The sequence below is a fragment of the Zonotrichia albicollis genome, chromosome 12 (assembly GCF_047830755.1).
Source record: "Zonotrichia albicollis isolate bZonAlb1 chromosome 12, bZonAlb1.hap1, whole genome shotgun sequence".
In the NCBI taxonomy this organism is placed as follows: domain Eukaryota; kingdom Metazoa; phylum Chordata; class Aves; order Passeriformes; family Passerellidae; genus Zonotrichia; species Zonotrichia albicollis.
In genome coordinates, this window is record NC_133830.1 from 17,746,181 (window position 1) to 17,773,955 (window position 27,775).

The window sequence follows — 27,775 nt, forward strand, 5'->3', positions numbered from 1 at the left end:
TTCTCCTGCAGAGATTCTCTGTTGATCCTGACACTCTTTCTGGCTTGATTTTAATGAGCCTGAACTGGCTCACACTGATCTGCCAGAAAACGCCTCCAGTCTGTTATTTCTGGGAGATGAACGTAAATCCCTTCCAAATATCTCCTATTTATTTGTCACCTGATTGGGAAAGATATTCCTGCGTTGGATACTTGGTGCATGCGTGCTTGCATTGGAAATTTTGCTTTGCAGAGGGAAAATAAACCCCAAAAAAATTGTGAAATGTGTACTTAAGCTCTGCAAAACTGATGGAAAATATCTGCTTCCTCTGCCCACTCAGTCTGCCAACACTCTTTCTCCCTTACAGCAATAAAAAAAATATGAACAATATTTTAACTGTAATTACTGTACACACTATTAAATCAGATACCACCCACCAGCTGTCCAGAAAATGACAGGAGAGGGAAACAGGATGATTTCTCCTGTTAGATGTGAGTTTGAGATGTGTTTGCAAGTGGGGCTGTCCTCCCCTGACCTTGCTCAATGGGACTGACCCTTCATGGGAATATCCTTTTCTTGCTGCTTGCACTGTAATTTATTTTTCTCCTTCCATTGGGATGGTTTTCCAGATTTCCATCTAAATCTGTCCTGTCCTGTGCACGAGGGTCACCACAGCTCCAAGTGGGTACCAAAAGCATTTCCAATTGACAAATGGGATTTAGGCAGGATTATGAATGTGGAAACAGGGGAGATCAGGGGTCATTTGCTTAAGGAACAGACTGGACCTGATCATTCATTCCCCTACAGAAACCTATTTCACATCACTAAAAGGCTTCAGGTGGAAATGATTTTTCCAGGGTGTACAATTTGTGAGGAAAATATTCCCCACAACAGAGGTGAGGAAATGGGAAGATAAAGCTCTGTCGCTGAATTCTGTCCTTGATTTTTGTGATCTGTGTTGACAGAATCCTGCAAACAGCATGTCCTGTGGGTGGAGGGATTTTCCTGGGAATCCTGGGAAAATGCTGCTCTAGTCCTCACTCAGGTGTTGGTTTAGGGAGGCATTTTGTAAAACAGAAACTCCACAAAATGCCTTTAATAAATATTCACAAACATGGTGTGAAATGATTCCCAGGTTGGGAAAACCATTATCTGTGATGTGGTGGAGGAGTTTAGGGTTTTCAGTGCCTTCCTGGCCCCAGGAAATCCCTTAGAGCCCAAGGTTTGTCACACTGGTTCAGAGCAAGGATTGTCATAAATGATTTACACACACACACTCAGTGGTGTATGTGTAAAGTATTTGTAATAGATATATAATAATATAATATATATTGTATAATAAAACAAACACTCAGTGGTGTCCCCTGCTTGTGGCTGCAGAGGAAATAAAAATATCTAGAAATGCACAAATTTAGCAGTGCAATGTTTGAGATGGTATTTCCTTTTCTCAGCATTTTCTGCACTAATGGATGAGATGAATCCACTCAAACCGGCATTGAGTTGCACAACACATGTATGTCTGTGCTGGAGGTTGTGCACTGAATATAGACAGTAATATCTATTTTGATACCTTTTCCTAAATAGTTGTGTGGTTTAAAAACATTTTTTAATAATTGTGCATTGCCATCTTCTGAGTAGGGCAGTTCACTTCACTGTAGCTCTGTGAAGGGCTTCAGCCTTCATGATGAATCCTGGGGTGCTCTGGACTCTTGTAGGTAAAAATGAAATTTAGAGAAGTGATGCTGTGCTGAAGAGTGACATCCAGGCTGTTCTGGACATTTTAAACACATTCCTTATTCTCCCACTTTAAATGATGTTGCTGTTTTTCTCTAGAAGAAATAATGCTTTCATAAGAATAATGCAAAATAATGCAAAAATGTGATGAGACTGAATTAATTGGTTAGTGATATTTACTTAGAAATTATAATTAATTAGGATGTAGTTTAAGGGAACATAATTTTTTTCCCCATCTGAAACTGAGCTAAAAACATGGAACCTTTCTATAGCCTTCATTTACTGAAGTACTGTATTAAAACAGCTTTATTTAATTATTAGGAATCAATTTTTTCTCTTAATTCCTGATTTTATTTTTTTAAAATAAGATGTATATGATGCCAAGTCAGAAAGGAGCCCCTACATTAATCTCACAGTCCCTGTTATACACTGAATATTTCTCTCTCCCTGATATATTTCCTGTGAAGCAGAAGTTTATCACATGCATGAAAAGGCATTAGTAAAATCAGGCTTCACTTTAATGATTTTTAAATATGTAAAATATTAATTTTGAACTCCCGTATTTAGGAATTCCACCTGTTGATGAGCATGAATTAAGTAGTGCTGCATCACAATAATTTTTAAAATCTTGTTGAAAGGAAGGTTTGGATCAGAAGTAAAGTCATTTTCTGTACAGAAAGTTTGTATTGTCCATTCATATTTGCACGTGTTGAGTAGTTATGTTCAGCTTGCTAAAGGTCAAAAAAGCTGCAGAGCACTCATTTTTATTCAAGCCAGGAGAAAGTTGAAGGAACTGATCTAAAAGATATTTTTTTTTACTTGGTACAAGATTTGCCTTGCTTGTGGAGTAACCCCAACTCCAGAACAGTCAAGTTACAATAAAACACATCTGATTCCTCTTCCTGCTTCAGGCATTCCTTAATTTTTCTGGATGGGAATACCTGCCTTGTATTTTATCTCTGATCCAGGAATTTTCTTTGCCCTTGCTTTGTTTCTGTGATCCCTTGGAGTTGTCCCCATACCAGAGGCCAGGCAAAGTTCAGAGAATAAAGAGGGGATTTATGAAAGCCTGCAGCAGGCCCAGCTTGGGCAGCCACAGCCTCCAGAGGTTGCACCCAAGGTGGGCCATGGGCACGAGTTTGTCACACAATTATCAGTTTGGGCATTCACAGAGCAGGGGTTAATGCTCCAATTCCAGCTGCAGGGACTGCAGTCATTTACTCCAGTTTGCTCCCCCTAACTCACTTTTGGTTGTACTTTTTGGGGCCTGAAGCAGTGAGGTGTCCTTGAGTTCCAGGCCCAGAGAGGAATTGCTGTATATCTTATAACGTACGCAATTTATTAGTATGGCAGCACCTGTATCTAACCAATAATTTTATCTGACCAGAATGTGAAGACACTTAACTAGCACTCTATGTGGAGTTTAGAGTTAGAGTAGAGGATTTGAAAACTACAAAAGCTAAAACCCTGAGGGGTCTCTGCAGGTGCCAGAAGCCATCCGGAAGTGCCAGCGAGCCGGGATCACCGTGCGCATGGTCACCGGGGACAACATCAACACTGCGCGTGCCATCGCCATCAAATGTGGCATCATCCACCCCGGAGAGGACTTCCTCTGCCTCGAGGGCAAGGAGTTCAACAGGAGGATCCGAAATGAGAAGGGAGAGGTAAACAAAACCTGGTGAAAACACCAAAATATTCTCCTGCACTGATATGAGCCTCATAACAGTAAAGACCGCTCTGAAAAGTTCCTACTTTTTTCTCGCACTAAATATTTACAATTCAAAACAGTGCTGAAATTCCAGTCTTTACTCTTCCAGGAGTAGTGCAGGCCTAATTCTGCAGTTTTTAGAACCACTGCACTACTCCACAAGAAATCAAAATGAAGTCCATTAAGGCAGGAGTTTAGGGCAAGGAGGAGAAGGAACCTTGCAGCTTTGTGGCAAGGAGGAGAAGGAATTCAACAGCAATTTTGCTCCTAAAATGAAATCTCTACTGAGAACCAGCTCCTCTCATTTCTTTAATTTATTCCACTTTCTGTAATGTACTCACAGCAACGATTTGCATAAAAAGATCTATCCTTTGGAAGGTTTTTAACTCCTCATCAAAGATGGAGCTCAGACATAATTCTAAAAAAGAAAAATCTGTGCTGGCTGTTGAGTCCACCTTAAATGAGTGGACACAGTCATGTGCTCCCTGCATGGATGGGTGGAATTCTGGGAATGTTAGTAAATGCAACAAGCTTGGCTTTGTTCCGGTTGCTACACAAGAAAATCTTACCATTATTGGTGCTAAATGAAGGATTTGGGTTTTCCTGCAGAGTAGAACAACAAACTTGTGAACAGGTTTGATCAGCTTTGAGAAACTCCTGTATCCTGTATCTAGAGTGATAATTCTGAGTGGAATTATCTATAAAGATGATAAGAAAGGCTGGTTAAATATTGTGGGAAAATTTACCTGTGTTGGCCAGCAGCTGAGCCCTGTTAGTACTGGCCTTCTCTTCACTTGCAGCATGGATGGCTGCTGGAATTTTTCTGTGCTTTGGCGAAAAGCTGCAGGTTTGAGCAATGAGGGGAATTTTCTGACACAATAACATAAACTCTGCTCATCACAGCTTTTACTGTTTGGGTTCTTTTTTTCTGTTCCCCCCCTGCAGATCGAGCAGGAGCGGATTGACAAAATCTGGCCAAAGCTCCGGGTGCTTGCTCGCTCTTCCCCCACGGACAAACACACTTTGGTGAAAGGTGGGTGCAAACTGTTTGTGGGGGGCTGGAAATCAATGATAAAGGTGTTGAAGCACATTATCTGCTTTGATTTCACTGTTACAAACCCACCTGAATTATCATCTTTAACTGCACATCCCTACACCACACAAGGAAGTTTTCTTGTGCTCTTGTGTTTGTGTTCTACCTCAGCCTTGACATGGAAAATAATAGGAAACTCCTTGGCAGGAATAATAGAAATAGCAACAAGATGCCTGGCAATCTCATATTTGCCTTGTGACTTTTAATTGGAATGAGACTCGAGCTGGGAGGGAAAATGTGCGTTTGGAGGGCAGAAAGAAAATATTGCTGGGAAACAAGATATAAACAAGAGGAGACATAGATTTTTTTTTTTTTTTGTCTTTGCCTGCACTGCTTTATGAGGGAAGCAAGAGCAATCCCATTCAGAGTGAATCCAGTCACTCTAGCGCATCTCTTCTCCCAGAATTATCCTAAAGGGTATTCCAAGAGAAAAAAACCTATTCCTGTCACAGCAGCAGTTATTGGGATGGTGGAACTGGGAGCTGCCCAGTGGAGATTGGGATTTTCAGCCAATTCCATTTTTCCTATAGGCTAATCTGTGTGATTTGCATTGGCTCCCTTTAGATTCCTGTATTTTTAGAGTCTGCCCTGTAGGAAGTGCACCACACAAACTCCATTCTCTCCCCACACTGTCTGCAGATGGGATGCTGCCATTAAAGATGGTTTGGTTTGCAGTTTCCTTCTTTCTTTTGAGGACTTGACATCTTATTCAGTTGCCTTGGAGGCTCACACTTCATGGCTGGTGAAATCAGGCAGTTTCTGGGCAGGAATAACATCATTTTTGGCCATGCTCAGGTAGAAACCCTGTCAGCAGGTTGCTGTTTCCTGATGAAGAAAGAGCTGCAATATTTTTCTAAGGCCCTGGAAAGTCTGGAGAGCCCCTTTTAGCAATTCTTGGAGCAGCTAAGTTCAGGCTAAGATCCAGCTGATCACATACCTGTTTTCAGCTGTTGACTGCTCCAATATTAATCAACATTTAGGTAGGAAATCCTTTAGGTTTTGTTTCTGTGATTCCATACATGACTGATTGCAAAGGCATTTGAGCTTCATGCAAATTTTTAAAATCCCTAAATGACTTCTAGAGCAGAAGTCCCATTGTGAATTTGAAGATTGGATCAGTTGGGTTCTTTGGGCTTGAGACCAGGTGGAAATGGATCATTCTGGCATGGTGCTGGATGGGGCAGCTGGAGACAGAATGTATCATCTCCATCCCCCCCTTTTATATGTATATCTTATAATGTACACAATTTATTAGTATGGCAGTACCTATGTGTAATTAACAAATAATACACATTCCTTGGGGAGGTGTGCTCCAAAATAGTTTTCCAGCAGGGGTTTGTTCAGGATTGGAAAGGCTTGGAGAGCATTTTTATCTCCATGGGTCAGTGTTAGACCTGCCCAAGGTCAGCTGAGTCTCTCCTCAGCAGTGGATCTCAAACCCTGTTCTCAGAGAACAGCCCTTGCTCATCCCAGCAGCTGATTTGTTGCAGAAACACAACAATTTGTGTTTCATTAAGTGGATTAACCAAGTCCCTCAGGAGTGCTCGCCTGAATCATTCAGGATTTTCCCTCAAGAGGAGCAGGGAACCTTTGCCAGGGAAACTGAAATCAATAGAGAGCTGGAGAGAAAAGGAACAGCAAATTGTTGATGGTTTGTAGCATAAGCACTTGGACAGCCCAAAAGATATTTACTCCTACTGAATGCCACATGCAAGTACCACAATTAATGTTTCAAAGATGTGACAAGGTCGAGAGAGCAATTAAGTGTCTTAACAAAGTTCAAGAACGAGTCTGTGGAAATCATGATGGAATTTTTTGGCTGGTAATACTCCAAGGGCCATTAAAAGTTACAAGAAACTATTTAAATGTTCACTAGTTTTGGGCCACTTATTAAAATGTTATGTTTTTCTCAGACACTTGAGGGATTGAGAGGATTTTCTCCCCTTTGATGTATTCTATCTGCTCTAGGCTAAAAACACACATCAGAAAATAAACTTTTTTTATATTTAATTTTTAATGACATACAGCTGCTGGAGGGAATCTTTTTTCCCCTTAACATAGCACAATCCCACCCAGCAAAAGGATAATTTTTATTTTTCACTTTTGTTTTCAGTGCTGCTCAGGGACCAGAGAAAGGCATGGTTCAGCATTTCAGCCTGGGCAGACACTTGCAGTCAAACATTTATGGCTTTGAAGTAGAGGTAGATTGGAAAAACACCCATCAGGATGGTTTATCATCACAAAGCTCATCAGTGAAACCAAAATCTCAGTCCCACTGAATTTGGGATGGGTTTTCAGACACCTTTTCATATTTTAAAAATTTCATATTTCATATCATTATTTGTCAAATTAAAAATTTCATATTTTTAACTGTATTTCCAAATATAACAAGTAAAATTACTTATCATTTATACTAATGTGAGGTTACAGTGCTATTGCTGAAATAATTCAAAATTGTCAGTTTATCTTTTAAAAACACTGTGGGAAACAATTGCTTAACAGTGATGGGAAATATCATCAGAAAAAAAGATCAAAGAAATACTCAGTTAACCAATTAAACAAGTGGTACCTTCCAAAATATTTAAATTAGACTGAATTTTTTTTTTTTATGATATTAAAAACAGCTATTCTCTTGCAGGGCTAATTTGTTATCAAACAGAAAGGGAACTTTAAGAAAAAAATATTTTTAGTAATTAGCCTTAATTACTCAAATATTTGAACTATAATTTCATGGCATGGTAGTATGTTCATAACCTCATTAATGTGGAAAGCTGTGAGATGGGTACAATAATCAAAATAAAGAAAATTGTATTAATTGATATCCTGAACTTTGTGGAGGAATTTTCAGTTAATTCCCAATGCAGTCTGTAATGTCATATAGAACATTTTTATATAAAAAACCTTTAAACTTCTATCCAGGCAGGTACCCAAGCATGTAACTGAAATAAATTTCAACTTTCTCCTTCAGACAGACTTTGCAAATTCTTACGTTAACAGGGAGCTTCCAGAAGTCTGGAAATATTAAAAACTAACCTGAAGAGGACGTGTTTATGAAAATACATGGCTGTACCTCTGTTTAGCTTGACAAAGAAACACAAATCTGTGTGATCCTGAGGGAGGATCAGCTTTCCTGCCTCTCTAACCCCGAACTGGGCTTCAGCTCTGAAATCCTCAGCTGCAGCTGAATTTTCCTGCCTGTTTTAAGCAGTTGAGACAGAAAGAAATCTCTAAAACAGGATTTTTTTTTTCTCCCAGGAGTTTCTTACTGATGTAACTCTGAGGGTGATGAGCAAGGATTGGTTAAATAGAGCAGCACTTGTCCTGTGACAAACGGATAACCTGTCTGTGATGGGTCTGAGCTGAGCCATGGGTGCAGAAGATACATTGTTCTCTGATATTCCCTGAGTTATTATCCTGAGTGGATTTGATTTAATGCTTGCTTAGTGTTAGATGGGAGGAAGGTGGGAGATGTAGGATAAATTTCAGTTTTGTATCTTGTATTTTGTGCTTTTTACGGCAGGCTTAGGCATTTAGAGCCCTTCTTGACAGCTCTGCATGATTGTTTTAAATCTGATCTTTGCCCTCATCTGACACAAGCTGCTTGCTCTGAGAAACTTGTGTCTTATGCAAGCCACAGGACGAATTCCTGTCCAAATTTCCTGCCCAAATTCCTGCCACATCAGCGGGATCCCTGTGTGGAGCACACTGTCATGTTCTGCTCGAGGTGTGCTCCTGGGGCTGTTGAATGAAATTCTTTGTGACAGGAGAAAGTCATGGCCAAACAGCTCAACAGAGGGAAGAGGCCAGAGAAAGAGCAAAGGCTGTTTTGGCAGGAAGCTTTGCTGAGAGTAGAAGAATTCCCTGTGAAAACCTGCTTTTATTAAAATTCTGTATGTAAGCATTCAGCTGGAGTAAAGCTGTATAGTTGGAAAAAATTTCCTGGTTGTTAGACATGATTGATTATTACTGGAGCTTCTTTTCAGCCACTTGGAGTGAGTGCAAAGGCCAGGGAATGTTCTCTTTACTGGCAGCCTGTCAGCTCATGCCCTCAGTCACATTTTTCCCGGATCACATCAGAGATTAATCCCCACAGCTCAGAGGGAGAGCCCTTCCTGGGCATCCTTCTTCCCTTTGGTCTCCTCACACTGTGAATTTAATCTGTGAACATTTCTCAGTACTGAAGAGAATTCTTCAGGTGAAACCTTATCACAGCCATTGACAGAATATTAAAAACAAACCTTAATGTGTTTGGAGGGAGGCACATGCTGGGAAGAAGGCAAACATTCAGCAATGGGAGGAGGAAGAGATTAAAAAGAGCAGGCAGAAGTCAGGGAGTGTTGGCAGAGCTGTGATAAATCCTCTGAATCCCAAATAATCGTGGCTGCTCCATTTTAGAAATTTGTCTGATGTACAGATGGGTGTTTTGCAAAGTCCTTCTCTCCTCCATGGGTAGCACTGAAATCCATCCCCAGAATTCCACATCTTTCCTGTGGGCACTGTGGGGAAGGTCTGGGGCTCAGGTGCTGATGGCACCTGAGACCTTTTCACATCTGGTTTTCCATGGCTGCATTCAGCTCTGTGCTCTGGGCTCATCCTGGCTGCACAGTTTGGATTTTGGGATAAAAATGTCTCCTAAACCTTCTGAATGAGTTGGCAGCACCCAGGAGTTGGCTGATGGAGGGCAGTTGGTGGCACAGTCATCAGCACAGTCACTATTTATATCCATTTATCTCTATTAGGAGATCATTTGTTTGAGCCTCTTCAACTTGATTTGGGTTGTGCTCCCACTTGGAGCCCAGTTGTGAGCAGATACTATCGACCTCTTTGGAGCAGTTAATACCTTAATGAGCCAGAGATTTTAATGACTTTTTTTTTTTCGGAAGCTTAAACTATTAATTTAGCATCAAAGGATGTGTTAATAACAAGACAAAGTAAATGCTTTTAACAGTAGTGACAGATGATGTTCCTGTTTATTTAGTAATACCAAAGGCAAATCACCCCAACAAACTTAAGGCTCTAATTGTGAGATCTTATCAGAGTAATTGCCATTTTTCTGAGATCATACTACCAGTGGAAAGTGAATAGGGCTTTTTTATTTCTCATTTTCATAACTCTGAAAAATACAGGGCACTAACTGCTTGCACAGGGCACTGCAATCTTCTGGTGCCTGATAAGCCTGAACCTTGCCAAGAGGCAGCTATTGCTCTGTAATCTGCAATTTCCTATTTCTCCTTGGTTATCTGATATGGAAGGGATTTTTTTTTTTCAGAACAGAGTGAAAGCTTTTCACACTGGGTAGGTTTGGATAATTGTTTTTGAAGGTAATGACTTTGTGCAAAATGTGTTAGCAAAAGGAATTCTGTGATTTTCCTCCCCTGAGTTATCAATATGGAAAGGTGTTCTTGTATCCTACACAACAATCTTGTGTTCTGGACTTGTGCTCAAATGGACCCTGACATGGAAATAGAAGCATGAATCGTGAATGATCTTCATCCTATAAAAATCTGGGCTGCTTCTGTAGCCTCTGAAAAATTCTTCATTATTTTCCTGACTTTCATTATCTGCAAAAGTGGAAAATGATTCCCTGCAGCCTTGTTGTGTGAAAAAATTGATTCACCAAGTGAAAAGTGGTTTTTATTTCTCTCAAATAATCTCAAAAGGAAAGTAAAAATTATTTTACTCTATCTATTTATTAAAATGCTTGTTTCCACAATTTAAAGAATTAGTTTGTATTTCCTTAATAACTGTTTGGCAAAATTGAACATGGCTGCTAAAATTCTTCAGCTACATAAAATTCATCAATGGCTTTTGTTATCTCTATCTTAAGAAGGCCTCTTAGTAAAGCTGATATTACAGTTGGGTCCCAGTTTAGGAGAGCCCTAAACATGAATTTAAGGTTTTGGCAAATCCTTTCCATCGATGTTTGATCAGTGCTGGGCTGTGACACAAAACTTTAAATAGCAGGAATCTGCCAGAAGGACATAATGAGCTGCTCTCATTGCCTTTGAAGCCTGAGCAGGTTTTGTTGATGTGTTGATGGTGCAGATCAGAACTTTCCATGTAAATCCTAATGGTGATGTTTAGTAGTGGATGGTGGTGATGCCAAAGCTTTTATCATTATTTTCCCTAAAGATCTGCCTTTTTAATCTCTTTAAAACTGTGTGGTGTTATCCAATCTGTATTATACAGACCCTGCTTTTTTACAGGGATGTTTTATCTTGCTAATTATTGCCCATAAATGTCTGTAAACACACGCCCATACATACATTTTTTGCAGGTATTATTGACAGCACACAGGTGGAACAGAGGCAGGTGGTAGCTGTGACTGGGGATGGAACCAACGATGGACCAGCACTTAAAAAAGCTGATGTTGGCTTTGCAATGGTATAATCTTGATGTTTGTGCCATTATGAATTTGCTGTAAGGGCTTTTCCATTCATTGAATGTGAAGTTGCTTAGTTATTACTTGTCAGTGAAGGAATATATTGGTGGGAATGAGTTATATTGACTCAGAATCCTTTAATTCACTTGGATTCACTGGCATTGCTTGTTTTGATACTTCAGGGTTTTGTCTAATAAATTATTGGCTTTATGCAGAATCCTGTGCCCATACAGAAAAATGAACTTTTTCTTCACAACACTGGTGTTCTCTTTTGCTGTGGTAAAATCCACTATAATTGGAAAGGCGTCTTCCATGTGTACTCCGACTATATATAAAGACACATAATTCTCATTTTTTTACCAATTCTGTTCATGGATAATAAAAACCATCATCAATGACAAAAATACCTCAGATAATCAGCAGTCTTTAAGCTGATACAACACTCAGAGCCATCACCATATGAATTCCTCTGCTCTCTGTCAATTCCCTTTTCTGTGGCCTAACTCACATCAAAACCAGGCCGAATTAGCGAAATTCCAGGAAATATAAAAAACTGTGGGCTTTGACTATGGAGATTTGTGCTGTCCAGCAGGGAATCTCATTCCCAACCCCTCTCCCCAGGGCATCGCGGGCACGGACGTGGCCAAGGAGGCCTCGGACATCATCCTGACGGACGACAACTTCAGCAGCATCGTCAAGGCCGTCATGTGGGGCCGCAACGTCTACGACAGCATCTCCAAGTTCCTGCAGTTCCAGCTCACCGTCAACATCGTGGCCGTCATTGTGGCCTTCACTGGAGCCTGCATCACCCAGGTGAGCAATTCCTGCTGGGATCCTGCTGAAATCCTGCTGAAATCCTGCTGCGATCCCGCCGCAATCCCACCGCGATCCGTGCTCCCAGTGGATGAGGCCTTGCATTTGATTCCTGCTTGGCCACACAGCACTTGATGCCTTTTCCTTGGTCCTAAAATAAAGAGCTAGGCATGGTTAAGGGTTAAAGGGGTTTTACCTTGGTATTTAGTAAGGATTTTTGTGATGTAACACTTCACTAAGGTGGAGCATGCTGAAATGCGTACGCACGTGTGCGATTTGATACACCTTGTATATATAACAAAAATGCCCCAATGAGATGTTTGAATGAATAGTGTGATATCTTTTTATCTTGAAGTATTTTTCCCTGAAGGAGTTTAATCTTAGTTTACAGGATGTATTTGAGAGGAGACCTTGGTTTCTCAAGATAGCGTAGGGCTTTCTGGCCTCTATCTGTGAGGCCTTTAGCATGTTTGGGTTTCTGGCCTAATAGAATACCAGGACTATGCTAAGTTATCAGACTGGAGTAATTACAGGTACTATGAGGATGCCTTTTCCTTGGTCCTAAAATGAAGAACTAGGCGTGGTTAAGGGTTAAAGGGTTTTTACCTAGGTATTTAATAAGGATTTTTGTGGTGTAACACCTCATCATGGTGGGGGACACTGAAACGGGTGCACACGATAGATCGTGTGTGCAATTTTATAGACCTCGCAAATTAGCATATCTAACAAAGAGATGAGATGTTTGAATAAATAGTGTGGTATCTTTTTATCTTGAAGTATTTTTCCCTGAATGAGTTTAATCTTAGTTTACAGGACGTATTTGAGAGGAGACCTTGGTTTTTCAAGGGGGCTTAGGGCTTTCTGGCCTCTATCTGTGACGCCTTTAGGATGTTTGGCTTTCTGGCTTAATAGAATATCAGGACTATGCTAAGTTATCAGACTTGAGGAATTACAAGTATGCACGCTAAGGGCACTGAGAATACATAAAAGGTATAAAAAGAAAAGACAATAAATTGTTGTGGCATCAAAACCTTTGGAAATTCTCCTGAGCATTCCAAGGATTAGGCTGCTAAGGCTTAAAGAGCTGCTGACATCAGGCTGGATTAATCCCTCTTTTTTTCCAAAGGAACTCACTTTTAGGAGCTTTTGTGCCTCCCTCAATGTTGTCGTCCCTGAGCCTGTGATGGTCAAACTGAAAACACCATGGGTTGGGAAAGGAGCAGGTTATGTGAATGTTTTCCTCTCAGAATACCTCACCAATGAGTACATATTTTTTAATGCATTGTGGAATGAGGTTATTTTCAAGAGAGCAGTGCTGACCCATGGAAGTAACCCCAATCTTTTTGACTGATAAAATTATTTTGTTGCTTTCAGGCAGTTATTTTTAATTCCAGATGCAGATGACAAACCAATTAAATGACACATGGAGTTGGACTTAGACCTCTCTTTCTGGCACTCCTTTAATTCTTCATTGCCATCCTGGTGCAAATGCAACATATCCAGGTCATTTGCAAGAAGCATATCTCAAAGAAAACATTTTTTTTCTCAAATTATAATTTTTCGGGCAAAAGGAAAAAAATGCTTTTTTCTCTCTAGAGAGTAAACAGGATATATACAATAGAGCGTAAGGTTTTTGTTTTAATGAGAAAAATATAAAATGTGGTTTTTAGTGCTGTCAGTCCCTAAAATAATGTATATTTTAGATGTTGCAGACAGGTGCTGTCACAAAGTGCCTCCCTGGATTGGGATGCTCTGTGAGAAAGCTGATGCTTCCCTCATGGTGCATCACCCAGATGCCCATACCTGTTTCAGCAGGTACATTTCAGCCCAGGCACACCTGAGCAAAGCAATGAATAAGTCATCAGCTCTGCTCCAGGCTAAACTTACATTGGAATCATGGAATTGATCCTTGCAACCAGAAACCCAGGTACCTTAACAAACCCATGAGGTCAAACTTCTCCTGTGCCCTGGCTGACATTCAGAGGCCTTGGAGGTCCCTTCTTGTCACCGCTGAGCCTGTGCTGAGGGACAAAACTCATGGTGTTGCAGCAAAGTTGGATGAATTTCCCCTTGAAAATACTTCCCAGCATATTGAGGATGCCCAGCTGTGAAATGATTGTGGCTGCTAACACAGGAATGAGGACTGAAACTCTGGGAGGTTTATACATGTGGTACAAACCCAGCCAGAGCAAGGTGCTGACAGCAGCACCATCGCTGGAACTGATTTTATTGACAATCAGTGTCTGACTAGAAACATCTGTTTAAGGTGAAATTTCTTGATCAACGCTCAGCAATTCTTCAATTTTTTTGTGGAAGCACAAAGGCAAACTCATTCTATTTGTTAACCAAATAGTTTTTCGTCCCTGAGGAGGTTAAACATTGCTGGATCAGTGCAAAGACTATTTTAAATCAAGTTAAGTGGATGTGAAGTGCATGATCAGTACAAGCATAACCCCCTTTCTAATTCTGGAGCTTTTTTCATCCTTTGAATCATTCCTTTGGCTTCTAGAAGGATTTGTGTCAGGCCCAGTGCATTTCTCTTGCCCCCAAGGTCTGTGAGGCCATCCCTGGGCCTGTTGTCCCTGCTCACAGCTTTTAGTGGACACCTGGAACTCCTGGGTTGCTTTGCAGATTCTTGTGCAATTCCTTGATTTGGCAGCAAAGGTGCAAACCCAAAGGAAAGGTGTGGGGGAAGCTGAGGTGGAAACGGAAGCAGAAAGGCAGCAGGTCTGTCCTTTGCCACTGTTTACACTCAGTGTGAATAATCTCGAGCTGCTCCCGGTTCTGCCTCATTCAAGAAGGATTTTGCCTCACAAATGCACATTATTGTGTTAGGCTTTGACTCCAGCCAGCCAAAGGACATTCTGTTTGGCTTGAAAGCTTTGCTAAAAATTGCACTTGGGAACATGCTGTACCCTCTGGTTGCTATGAAAATAGATCCAGCACAAAGTGCAGGACTCTCCCAAAAAAATCCTGCTACAACAGTCTAGTTACACACATGTATATCCAAATCTGCAGAACTGTGCACAGGTCTGAATGAAAGATTTTGAGTGAAATGTTTCAGTCCTTAACAGAAAAGCAAGCAAACAAACAGAGCTTAAATCTGTCTTTTCCAAAAGGCAGCGCAACTTCCTGTGACCTTCAAAACGAACACAAAGAAAATCTTCACTGGACTGAGTTTTCCTTTGATTTAGGTGGTCAGTATGTCTTTCTCTGACACACAGAATATAATTTCAGTCCATCATTAAGATTCAGGTTAATGAACATTACACAGGCTGTTCTTTTGGTGACATTTCATATCTAGAATGAGAAAAATTCTCTGCAGGTAATCACATTTGTTCTATTTTTCCTCATGCCACCTCTCAAATAATCTGTTCTGCAGTTTGGGACCAGCACACTCACCTACTCTTTTTGGTTTGTGCCTAAAGGAAGTACAAAGATAATAAAATCTTTGCGTGGAATAATCTTTTTTTAATACTTGGCTTGTGCTTTGCAGCATAATGGGCTTAATTTTATTCAGTCTTGATCCTGCACTTGCTCTGATGTAGATGTGAATATGAGGATGTGGTCATCTCCCTGCAGAACTCCAAGTGAAAGCACTGCAATTCTGCATTAAGGAATTAATTAATGGCTGTGTGAGTGTGGTGGGAGTGCAGCCAGCCCTCCAAGGGGCACCCAGAGATTGCCCACGCAGGAGATGATTTGTTTGGTCCAGGGCACCTTGGGAGGCTTAAGAAAAACATTAGGCAGAACCTGGGACCATTAGTGGCCATTTTAATAATCTGCTGCTTTTTTCCTCAAGTAGATTAATGAAATGAAGGTCCTTGCCAACGCCACTTCAGGGAACTGCTGTTTAGTTCAATTCTGTTAATTTTAAGCAAATATAATTTTATGTTTCATCTACCCAATGCCTGCTTCAAGAAGATGCTGCTGTTAGAGAATATCTGCCTTATCTGTGATTTCTCTTTCATTCTGGTTTGCTGTTCCAGTGGATAGTGATGTGTACAAAATGTCTCTGTACTGCTCCAGTGCCAGATAAAGCTCATGCAGGACAAACAGTGGGCTGTCAAAGAATTCATTATGCACAGGACCAATGCAAATGGTTGTTTCTCTTGTCTCCCGTGGTTCCCAGCATGAAGTCATGTTAAGGTGACAGCAACCATATTCTGAGCAGCATAAGAATTAGAGATCCAGTGTCACCTGCTGACAAGCCTAGCACAGCTGCTGCCACAACCACCCCTCCAAGAGATCTCACTTACATGGGGCCCTGTTTCAGTTTACAGCAGCTCAATCTGTAAGCCACAAGATCTGAATTTTGAGCTAATAATGAACTTGTGTGTTGTGAGGCTGTAATTATGTAAGGGGCTCTGAGATCTGGGTCACCCAGGAAAGCAGAGCTTGGAGAAGTCCCTGGTGGGAAGGTGACTCAGGAGCCTCAGTCTGGGGTGCAGGGGTGGGTTTAGCTCTGTCTGTGTGTGTGCGCAGACCCCAGAGGAGTTCACACCTCGGCTTACTCCCAGAGAGGTTTGTGTGGCTCAGTGCAGTTGAGCTGGGCTCATTCACCTTATTTTTAATTAATCTAACTCACTTCCCTCTTGCTGCCTTCCCTGTGGTGCCCACTGCCCACTTTTAGTGTGGTCAGGGTGTGGTGGTCTTGACCAATTTGTGCAGAATTGTTCTTTCTCTTCTGCAGCCACTGCCTCAGCTTAAACCCATCGTTTGTTTTTCCAGCGGATTTATGAGCTACAAACTTTTATATTCTGACTTCATTCTCTGAATAACAGTTTTGCAGAGCCCCTGATTGATGCAGTGAGGGTGGTTCTTTGGAGCTCTGCCTACGATTCTTGTGAGTTTTGTGCTTGCAGTGAGTCACTGCTCCACATCTCTGGGTGTCCTGTAGGGCCCTGGATGGGCTCACGCCTCTCCCTGTCCCCAAAAACCACACAGCACCCAGAGGACATCAGCTCATTACATTTGGAGCTGTCCACAGTGATCTGGCTATGAACAAAATGAAGATTTTAAAATGCAGCTCAGTCAAATGGAAACATTTTTTTTTACTGGAGCCATGAAACAAGAGGGTTTCTCTCCGTGCCAGGTTCGGTCTGTGGCTCCAACTGTTGAGGCAATTGTAACTCTTCAAAAGGCTTGCACTGAAAAAAGGGAAGACAAAGGCTGTGTTTGAACATTTTACATTCAAATTATTATTCTTGCACTTTGAGAGAGACTTGGTGTTTTAGCAGACATTAGGAGCTGAAAACAGTGACTCCATAGGACATTATGTTTGGAAAATTAAATGTTAATTAAAAGGCACTGTAGCAATGAACTGCTGCATGAATCACTGATTGTTTTTACAGATCTTGTTCAAAAAAATGAGGATGATCTATACTTACATGTAAAAGGGAGTAATTTATGTGGTTATAATGTTTTACTGCAGAACTGTACTTGGCAAATTCTAAAATAATAGCACAGGCAAACTTGAAAAAGCTGTAATATAAAATCAAAGTCTGTACTGTTTAGCTTTGTTTTGGCAAGGCATGGGGATGGAATTGAGGATGCCACTTCCATACAATTAGCAGACAGTGTGATCTTGCTGCACAGGGACTTTTTTTGCATTAATGTATAGAAAGGTAACTCCCAGAAATGCTCATTTTTCTGAATACCTGCATGTGTTCTGTGGCAAACAGGAGTAAAAAGGTAAGGGTGAAAATACCTTTTTGTTCCCTTGCAGCTTGTCATCTAAATCAAAAGTAACAAGCTCTAAAATTTGTGAGGCTCTGCATGTCACAAAAGATTTGTAGTTTATTTCCAGCCTTTGGCAATTTGTACTTTTAAGTGTTTCCAAGATGAAGTGTAACATCACTTGACTTAAGGGACATTTTCCTTTTACCTCTAGGCCAAGGCTAACCTATTCCAAGGTCAAGTGAAAGGAATTTGATGAATAAGTGGTGATTTTGGGTGGTTCACATCCCCAAAGTTTTCAGAGAGGGAATGAAGAATTATTGGCCGGTCAGTTAGCGGCTAAAACACAAAGAAAAGAAGGTTGATTTGCATCCCACTGGCATAAGTGACTAAAATCTGCAGTGGAAGCCTAAGCTCCTTAGCTGATATGTATTTCCCTCAGTTTCCACCAACTAATCAGAAATCAGATAGAGTTACAGTGGAAATTTCATTCCACTGCCTGCCCAGACTAATGTGTATTTAATGTTTTGGCTTCAGCCTGGAATGAGCTCTCACACTCCACTGAGCAGTGTAGCACTGCCAATAATAGATAATTATTAGGGGCACCACAGCCACCCAAGGTGATTGGCAGTGTGAAATGGTGAGAACATGTTGCTGCCAAAACTGATGACTGCCAATTACAGTTGTGTGATTTAGAGATTGAAATACCCTGCTTTTCCTGTTCTGCTGGGAATATGGCAGGCTCTGATAGACACCTGAATCTCTGACTCCATCTATTAAATCTAACGGGGAAATTTGGTTTTCTTGACAGAGAATTCAGTGTGTGAAGTGGAAATTGAGTTTTTGTAACAGATCAAAGCAGAGGAGCTTGCTCAAACTTATTAATGAGACAGGCAAAAACATGATAAGGAAAATTCTTCAGCAGAAAAGATGTTTTTCCTTTTTACCTGTGTCCCTTCGAGGGTCTGTGAGCCCCAGCCACAAACTGCTTTTTACTGCAAGTGCTCTCTTTGTTGGAGCCATTAGTGTTAATAAAAATGAATGGAGCCTCAATTTGGGATGAAGTTTGTCCTGATCACCTTTAGTTTTTTAGCCATCTCTAAAGACAAAGACATTTTCTGTTTCTGCAACTGCATTTCAAATGAGTGAGCTGAGCTCTTCAGATAAGCTCAGTTAATGCAACCCTTAACCAAGAGATCAAGAATCTATTAATGCTAATTGTCCTCTCTGCTGTGATGAGCCCAACCTGTAAGACTGAGAAACAGGAGATTGCTTTTCTCCATCCCTTTGAATAAGCCCAAATTTATTTTTTTAAATAAATCAAATGCATCAAAATCTGTGTAAATGTGTTAAAAATGTGTTTTTAAGGGCATATAATATTTTATCTCAAGGGAGAGTTGGAATCTAAACCAGATGCTCAAGAGATCAAAGCACTTACTCTTGTTTTCTATCAGTCCTTGGGATACTGAATGCATGTTCTTTTATGGTATTTGATTAAAAATGAACATTTAACCCTTTGAAGAAATGGGCAGAGTTCTCAGGGAGTTTTGTTGGCTTTGGTCTTGTTTGTATCCTGTCCTCTACATTGTTTTGGTTTCATTGCTGCAGCACCATGGTAATGAAATACATAAAAATAGTGCTGCCTCTCCCAGCTTTCACACAGCAGAGTAACTCAATTTCATGATGAAATTTGTCATGTTGATGCTTTATTACTTTGGTGATTCTTTTTTCCCTCATAAAAATGGTCTGTTTGGAACAGGAAGCAGACCTTGCTAATGCTGCCTGTTTTATACAGTCTAAAGACACAGGAGTTTGGGTTTTTTTTGTTTTTCCTCCTCTGGCTCCTTGAAACATTTCTCTCTCCTCACAGCTGCCTCAGAGAGTTACACATCATAACTTCATTAAGGATTGTCCAGCATTCTCCTGAGATCTCTGTAACTTTGCTTTATTTAGTTAATTTTGGGGTTTTTAAACATGACCTAGAGTCCTCTGTATTATGACCACCGACTTTATGGGATTGTGTGAGGAAAGAGCTCCTTCTAGTGACTGGAATCTGCTTCCAAAACGACAGCCTGCATCAAATACCAGTATTTGGGGTTTTTCATTCCATTTCTATAGTGCCAAATAGGCTTTCCTTTTAGTAAAAAAGAATAGGTTGTCTTGCTTTTGCACATTTGATATAGTTTAATAAGTTTCAGATTTTTTAAAATCAAAATATCAGGCTTTTTTTTTTTATTATGTCACTACTTTTAATGCTCTTATTTAAGTGTAATGTATCACTATGTCACCGTAATTGTTCCATACATTTTTAATAATTTCAAGCTGTCTCTGAAAAAAAAAAAAGACAGGTAGGTTTTAGTATAAAGGAAATGTTGCTTTTTAATCTGTTTGAATAATATAATGATTCTTCCATGAGAAAAACTTGGATTCTCTAGTTATATCTAATTTCAGCTGAAAATTCAAGCACGATGCACGAAGGAAAAGAGAGCATTGCAATAGGTGTTAGAAGGAGTTACTGTCATGCTTGGTACGAGTTTTGTAGTTGCCAATGGTGCTGATGAAGTGCCTGCAGGGAGATAATTTCTGCTTGGGTCATTGTGCTCCTGGTCCTGCAGAAGGAATGGAAGAATGTTCCTCAGTGCAGGGATTTCTGAGCCCCATGAGAAAAATGAACCCCCAGCCAGGCTTTTCCTGGGAAATACAAACATTTTTGATTTTTCCCCTCAGGACTCTCCCCTGAAGGCCGTGCAGATGCTGTGGGTGAACCTGATCATGGACACGTTTGCCTCGCTGGCGCTGGCCACGGAGCCGCCGACCGAGGCGCTGCTGCTGCGCAAACCCTACGGCCGCAACAAGCCGCTCATCTCCCGCACCATGATGAAAAACATCCTGGGCCATGCCGTCTACCAGCTCACCCTCATCTTCACCCTGCTCTTTGTCGGTGAGGAGCTCGCCCACACTCGGTGCTCAGCTCACGGGCAGCTGGGTTGGATGGCTGAAGTGTCAAAATGCTTTAAATGTAACGAATTTATGCACGCTTATTGCTTTCATGATCCTTACACTTTTTTTGGATATCAGGAAAAAGTTTTTCACAGAAAGAGTGATAAAGTACTGGAATGACCTGCTCATGGAGGTGGTGGAGTCACCATGACTAGATGTGTTTAAAAAAGCCTGGATGTGGCACTGGGTGCCATGGTTTATTTGAGGTGGTAGGGCCTCTTCCATGGGTGCCATGTTTTATTTGAGGTGTTAGGGCCTGTTCCATGTGTGCCATGGTTTAGCTGAGGTGTTAGGGCCTGCTACATGGGTGCCATGGTTTATTGGAGGTATTAGGGCCTGTTCCATGTGTGCCATGGTTTAGCTGAGGTGTTAGGGCCTGTTCCATGGGTGCCATGGTTTAGCTGAGGTGTTAGGGCCTGTTCCATGGGTGCCATGGTTTATTTGAGGTGTTAGGGCCTGTTCCATGGGTGCCGTGGTTTATTTGAGGTGTTAGGGCCTGTTCCATGGGTGCCATGGTTTATCTGAGGTGTTAGGGCCTGCTACATGGGTGCCATGGTTTATTTGAGGTGTTAGGGCCTGTTCCATATGTGCCATGGTTTATTGGAGGTGTTAGGGCCTGCTACATGAGTGCCATGGTTTATTGGAGGTATTAGGGCCTGTTCCATATGTGCCATGGTTTAGTTGAGGTGTTGAGGCTGGGTTGGACTCAATTATCTCCAAGGTCTCTTCCAACCCAGTCACTCTGTGGTTCTGTGAATCCTGGTTAATGGGATGGGAAGCACAGGTGTCATGTTGTAGTCACTTTCCATATATTGTTACCTTGGGAATGGCCTCATTGAGCTTTTTTCCCCTCATAAAATACATGTTTGGGCTTTGGCAAAAGTCTATATCCAAACAGAGCATAGAAGGTTATGCTGTAATAGGAGTGTCCACCCTGCTGCTTCTATAGTGAAATTTCATTGTGAGGCTTGTTGTGGTGAGTAGGAACATAAAAACAAATTTTAAAAAACCCCACAAAACAAACCACAATAAAAATCAAGATCCATTTTACCAAGAGCAAAATGTTGTCCACAGTCCAGAAATAATGTTGATCTTAAGTGGTATGGAAAGTAAGTAATCAGTGTTAAGTGATACAAATAATACTGTGCTTTGACATTTAATTTCTGGAATGGATATTAAAAGGGGGCGAAAAGTCTAATTTATTGGATTACTGGATTCTTCTTCAGGCCTTGCTGGCAATGGATGCTTTTTATAGGTTGTATTTTGGAGAGGGCAGGGAAGGAGGAGAAATGTTTCTTGCTGCAGGGAATAGTAGGAGCTAATAATAGATTCTGTTGCTCCACAATAATAACTGAACCCTCTGAAAGGACAGATGATTTTTTCAGCTGGGTATTGTCTTCTTGTCACTTTGTAGTCGCTGTTAAATCACGTGTGTTGTCTTTCAGGCTTTTTTTTTCTTATACACAGACTTCCAGAAAAGCTGCAAATGTAAATTTATAATTTTTTGGAGGTTTTTGAGCTCCATTGTGAAAGCTTTGTCCACTTTATGGCCATCTGGCAGCTTATTTGGGATGCTCAGAGGAGGCAATGATCTGTTCACAATGGAATTAAACCAAAAGAATTGCCATCTTTCTGAAGAGAGGTTGTCTCAAACATTGTTAGATTTACAGGGAATTTTGAGAATGTCTGCATTAGATAATTGGAATTTCAGGTACTTTAAAACAAGTGAAGAAACTCTTGGTAATTCATGTGATATGCATCTTGGAACAAGAATTGCTGTGAACTTTATGGGGAGTTAGAATGGCTTTTTGATGAATTTTATGGTTTAAAATATTTTATACTGAGCCAGATGAAAAGCAAACCAGGCTTTCCCCTGATTCTAATTTCTCCTGTGTGTCTTTGGAAAACTCCTGCATGCTTTGAAGAACACATTCCAGACAATTTTCTGATAAGCCTTGGAAATAATCTTTTCCTTTCTAAACTCCACAACACTCAGCTTTGCAGTGACATGGTGTGCAAAACTCAGTGCCTCCATAATTAAATTTCAAATTAATGAGAATTATTTCTATTTTGATCAAATAATAATTCCTTTTTTTTTTTTTTTTGGAGGTTTCTTCAGATACCAGTACCATCAAGTTTTTATCTTTTTTATTTTTAGAAATACATTGTATTTGAACATACAAAACATAAATGTCTTTGAGACATCAGAAATGCAGAATTCCCTGTCTGGTCCTGTCAGGCTGTGGCATTAAAAAAAAAAATCTTTATTTTTTCAAAGCTCACCACATTTTTAGTTACTCATCATGGGTTGTGTCTTGCTTTTTGATTGGTCAGATCTATGAGTGAAAGCCAAATTACCAGCAGTGCCTGCTGCTGATCAACCCCAAATCTCTTAAAAATCTGTGTATTTTGTGACTGATATCCTTCAATGCTTGGGAGAAATTACTGGATTAGTAAATGGATAAAACCTGGTGAAGAGGGGTGGCTTCTAACCACTGTAGAAAATTCAAACACTCTGGCAATGCCATTAAGATTTTGTTACACTTGAAAGAATTGAGTGCTTAGAGTAATTCCTGCTTGGGAAGGTAAGAGTGGGACTGCCAAGGTTGTGTAGGTGTTGTTAGACAGCAGTTAGGTATTGTTAGATAAAAGTCAGCATTTGAACAGCTTCTGGCTCAGCTGAGATGTGATTTGCTCATTGGTGCAAGAAAAGTTTTATCTAGAAAAGCAGAGCAGAGAAGGCAACAGGCAGAAGAACACTAATGGAATATAAATTGGTTTGATTCATTCTAGAGGAAACTTCTCTTTCTGTCTTACACCTAGGTGAGAAAATGTTTAAGATTGACAGTGGGAGGAACGCCCCTCTTCACTCTCCTCCTTCTGAGCACTACACCATCATCTTCAACACCTTTGTCATGATGCAGCTCTTCAACGAGATCAACGCCCGCAAGATCCACGGCGAGAGGAACGTCTTCGACGGCATCTTCAGAAACCCCATCTTTTGCACTATTGTCCTGGGCACCTTTGCTATTCAGGTAAAGCTCTGGGCAAGAATCACCTGCTGTTCATCCCAAATCATCACAAATCCACTCAAAAAAATCAAGCACAAAGTTGGTTGGGCTTTTCTTCTCCGTGTTTTCTTTTTTTTTTTTTTTTCTTTAATTTTAAATCTAAGTGCTGCAGGAGGCCCATTGAAGAGTAAACCACCTGGTTTTGTGTATTTTCTCAATCAATGCAAGTGTTAGTAATGGAAAATGTTGTGTAGCCATGCTAATAAAACAGAAATTTTGATCCTTATTAACTGGGTTAATTCTTAAATTAATCTTAGTACATACAATAATAACAGCCATCATTGATATTGCAACTGTTTTTTAAAGAAGAAATTGTTTAATGCCATACCAACAAATCCTTTTACAATTATTTATTACTCCTTGAAAAGACAAATTACCTTCAAACAGCGGATGCTGAACTGTTCTTCTGTTCAATGCCACTGCCCAATGCTGCTCAGTATTCCCAGCAATGATGGGAATGCCCCTGGATTGTCATTCCTCATGTTCCTCCTGACTTTGCTGTCCCATCACAAGTGAACATGATCACAGTAATGCACATTTCCCCCCAAATCTTTCTTCTGTAAGAATTCCCCCTTGTGCTCCTGCATCCATTCTTTTGCTGGCCTCCATCCTGTGCTTGATACAATTTTACATTATAATTTGGAAATCTATTTTTACCTTGTTGTTATTGCTCAGCTCTGCAGTGGCAGCTCAGCATTGGCACCTTTCTCCTGGGAGGAGGAAGAGCAGTTTGAGCTTGGGCTACAGGGATTTAAAAGGGAAGCTCCTCAATAAATTGAATATTGGAGGAAGGGCAGCAGTGATAGGAGCAGAACTTCACAGTGATGGTCTTTAACATCTAATTCAAAATCAGGAGTGTAAAACCTGGATAATTTAAATCTCTGGATGTGATTTCAGGTCCTTGATTTTGCACCAACAATATTAACAAGAAATATCAATAATATCTGATTTTCAGTTAGCAAAACCTTCTCAGTCTGCTCAGACTCTGTGTGTTGCTATCCTGCTGAAGGAGTGGGGTTTTCCCATCCCTTTCCTCCAACAGATCTAGAATTTTCTGTACCCTCTGTCTCTCCTTGATGCACATCTGTAAATACACGATAAAATGTTACTCAGAGGGAAAAGCCTCTCTTGCAATGGACATTCCAAAATAAACTGGATTCATGTCATTAAATCAAAAAAATCAGGAGCTGGGAGAGCACATGGGGACTGTCCTGTTATCTTTTTTCCTGACCATTCATATTTGACCACTGTTAAATGTGAGACTGAGGAACTTGAGTCTGAACTGCTATTTCTTTTTCTCACTTTTAATTGGGGATGCAGAAGTTTGTGGGGTTTGATGGGCATTTTTGGGGACCAAAATTATGCATTTTTTTTGTTTGTTTGGGGTTTTTTGTTTTGGTGGTTTTTTTTTTTTTTTTTGGGGGGGGGGTCTGGCTGTGTTTGTTTTTGTTTTGTTGCCTTTTCCCCCTGAAAAATTGACCCCTTTTCCCTCGTGCTTCTCTTTGTAGATAGTAATTGTCCAGTTTGGAGGAAAACCCTTCAGCTGTTCTCCCCTGCAGCTGGACCAGTGGATGTGGTGTGTATTTATTGGATTAGGAGAGCTGGTGTGGGGTCAGGTAAGCATTCAGGAAGCTGCACATTCCAAGGTGTGATATTGCTGATATTCCTGTGATTTGCTCTCTCAGTGCAGCCCTCACTGAAACCTGAGGTGCTCTCTGAGAGCTTCAAGGAGATATTTATTAGAGAGGATAATTTATCCCTCTGTTCCTTTTGGGGGTTTTTGTTAATTTTCAAATCTTTCCTTTCTAGCAGGGTGTGCTGGCACCAGGGCCATTTTCTGTTAGGCTTTTTTGTGAAGGATGTTGAGTCACAACTTCAGCCTTTTAGTCACAAAAAAAAAAAAAAAAAATCAGCAAAGGCAAATGCACTGTGACATTTCCTGGAACAGAATTCCTCCTGTAGGATGTGGCAAAGTTTTGGAGCTGAAATGAAGTTCCAGTTCTAGGTCAAGCAACTCATTCCCTTGCTGAAATTGTCATTCTGGCTATGGTCATAGGAAAAATTCCAGTACCTTCAAAATATTTCTGCTGTGATTCTCCATCCACCTAACTCTGTGTGTGAAGGATGGAAGAGTGAGTGCAAAAAAAAAAAAAAAAAGATTTTTTTTGCCTTTAATAGTTGTAGAAAATGGCAGTTAAATTAACATCTCCTTTTCAATTTCTGCCATAACCTCTGTCATCAATGGCTAATATGGAATTATGTATTGATGAAGAAACAAATGTCAATGAGATGATATTGAACAAATTGTGATTAACACTCTGGAAGTGATAATACAGGAACAATCAGTACTGTTAACATTCTACATTGTTCTTTTATGTACAAACACAGTTTGCAAAGTCCATAATAACAATATTTTTTCACCTCTGAATGCACTAATGATATTTAAGTTGTTGCCACCTGGTGCAGTAAAGAGAAGTGTGAAGTTACATTTTTTTTCTCTAAGATGTAAAGAGATTTGTAGATCCACAGTTTGCCTCTATGAAGAGTCAAGAAATTGCCCACTGCAATTGAATTCTGCTGTGGTTCTACTGGAATTATAGTGAATAAATGCTTGCTTTCAATTCTGATTATGTGTTCTCTTCTGGGAAAAAAAAACCAAACAACTTTTTTTGGCAGTTTGGCCTCAGTTTTCCTTAGAAATAAGCTCAGAATCAGCTTTTAATGCATATGTGGCTGAAAAGCACCACTATTTGATGATTCTGCTGTAATTATTACTTGAGGTCAGGATTTGACTTAAGGCCTTGCAGGAGGAAGACCTAAAATCAGTTTGATAATCTCAGCAAGGAAGGATTTATTGGAGTTTTTTTCCTACTACTTGGAAAATATATCAACTTTTGGAGAAAGGGGAAGTCAAACAGGGAGAGGGACAAGAATACAAACTGCTTCATTCAGCTGTGAAAATTTCCCACAGCCTTTGATCAAATTTTTTGGCTTCTAAATGTTGTTATCCACGGTTATTACATAACCACCAAGAACTAATACTAATATCAGCATCTTTTTTTCACTTTACTTGCCCCAGGTTTCCCAGGTTTATTGTGAGACCTTAGGCATTAAATTAAATCTGTTATTGGAACACCTCCACAGTTTTATTGCTGAGAAGAAAGCAAATACAGAGGGAAAAAAAATATCTGTCTTGTGGTCAATATTTAGTGACAAGAAAAGAAAATAGGGTGCTAAAACCAATCAATTTTGTCCATATTTACATGATTTACAGTCTGTGGCAAGGCCTTTCTTCATGGAGCTCTTCAGTGAGAGAGAATTCTTTTCCTTTAGCAGCGATGCTTCTCTTCTGTCTCAGCCTTTTCTCTGCTGCTCTGACTCATTCAGCACAAAACAAATTTGTTATTCTTATTTTTTTTTTAATCCACGTGCTGAACCTGCTGTTCTGGTGAGCCATGAAAGGCAATCAAGATTTCAGAGTTTGGGTGTCAAAGCAGGCACTTGTGAAAGGAATTAAGGGAGAAGTTTTCAGCAAGTCAATTTGAGGGACAGCTTTCTAGCAGCTCCCATCCCTTCTGAAAACCAAGATTTTCTGAAGTATTTCATATCCCATTCCCAGAATTATTGATCACTTATTAAAACTGTGATCATTTTTCTGGGAATAATATTTAGCTCTTTAATCTGCATCTATTGAGTCTGTGTCCTGAACTGGGTGGGTGTTGGCAGATACAGAAAATAAAAGAATAATAAAAAGCCGTGTAAACACCTTAAGGAAAGAATTAAAGCAGAGTCTCATCAGCTTGGCTGAGGTGCTGCAAGAGAGGAACATTCTGTCACACACAATTCTGACCCAGAAGAGTTATTTTTATGAATATTGGTTTAAAAATCCTTTATCACCATCACTTTCATCAGATCCCAGAGTTTGCAGTAGTTTCTCTCTGTAGAGTGCTGGCATTGTAGTTTGAAAGCTGGGAGGCTGAAGGACTTTCAGTAAGTACTTAATTGATGAGCATTTCCCCTTTTTTTTCTCTCCTGTTTGTCTTTGCTCATGCCACACCATTAATTTTCCAGGTTTGCATCTTGTTTTTCAATTCCTTTTTAAAAAGGTTTTATAGTAGTGTAGAAATTTGGTTTAGTTTGGTTATATATATTTTTTTTCAATCTGTCTTTAAGACATTGTAATAAAACTGGCCTTGTGGATTGTGAAGCTCAAGGAGACCCTCAGCAAACTCAGAGGTTTGCTTTCACCCTCAAAATATCCAGAACATTTCCATGTGTCTTCACTGCATCCATTCCAGTTTTCCAAAGCTCTCCTC

General features: G+C 40.3%; 1 protein-coding gene across 15 annotated transcripts in view; it reads left to right on the forward strand.

The window, feature by feature from the left end:
* ATP2B2 (ATPase plasma membrane Ca2+ transporting 2) overlaps positions 1–27,775 on the forward strand; it is a 404,406-nt gene that overhangs the window by 354,430 nt on the left and 22,201 nt on the right. For all 15 annotated transcript variants that reach the window (XM_074550120.1, XM_074550115.1, XM_074550116.1 and 12 more), the window contains 7 exons: positions 3,198–3,377; positions 4,367–4,454; positions 10,792–10,898; positions 11,518–11,709; positions 20,116–20,329; positions 23,212–23,423; positions 24,968–25,075. In XM_074550120.1, the coding sequence (XP_074406221.1) occupies positions 3,198–3,377; positions 4,367–4,454; positions 10,792–10,898; positions 11,518–11,709; positions 20,116–20,329; positions 23,212–23,423; positions 24,968–25,075 (1,101 nt within the window). The remainder of the gene's footprint in view (positions 1–3,197; positions 3,378–4,366; positions 4,455–10,791; positions 10,899–11,517; positions 11,710–20,115; positions 20,330–23,211; positions 23,424–24,967; positions 25,076–27,775) is intronic.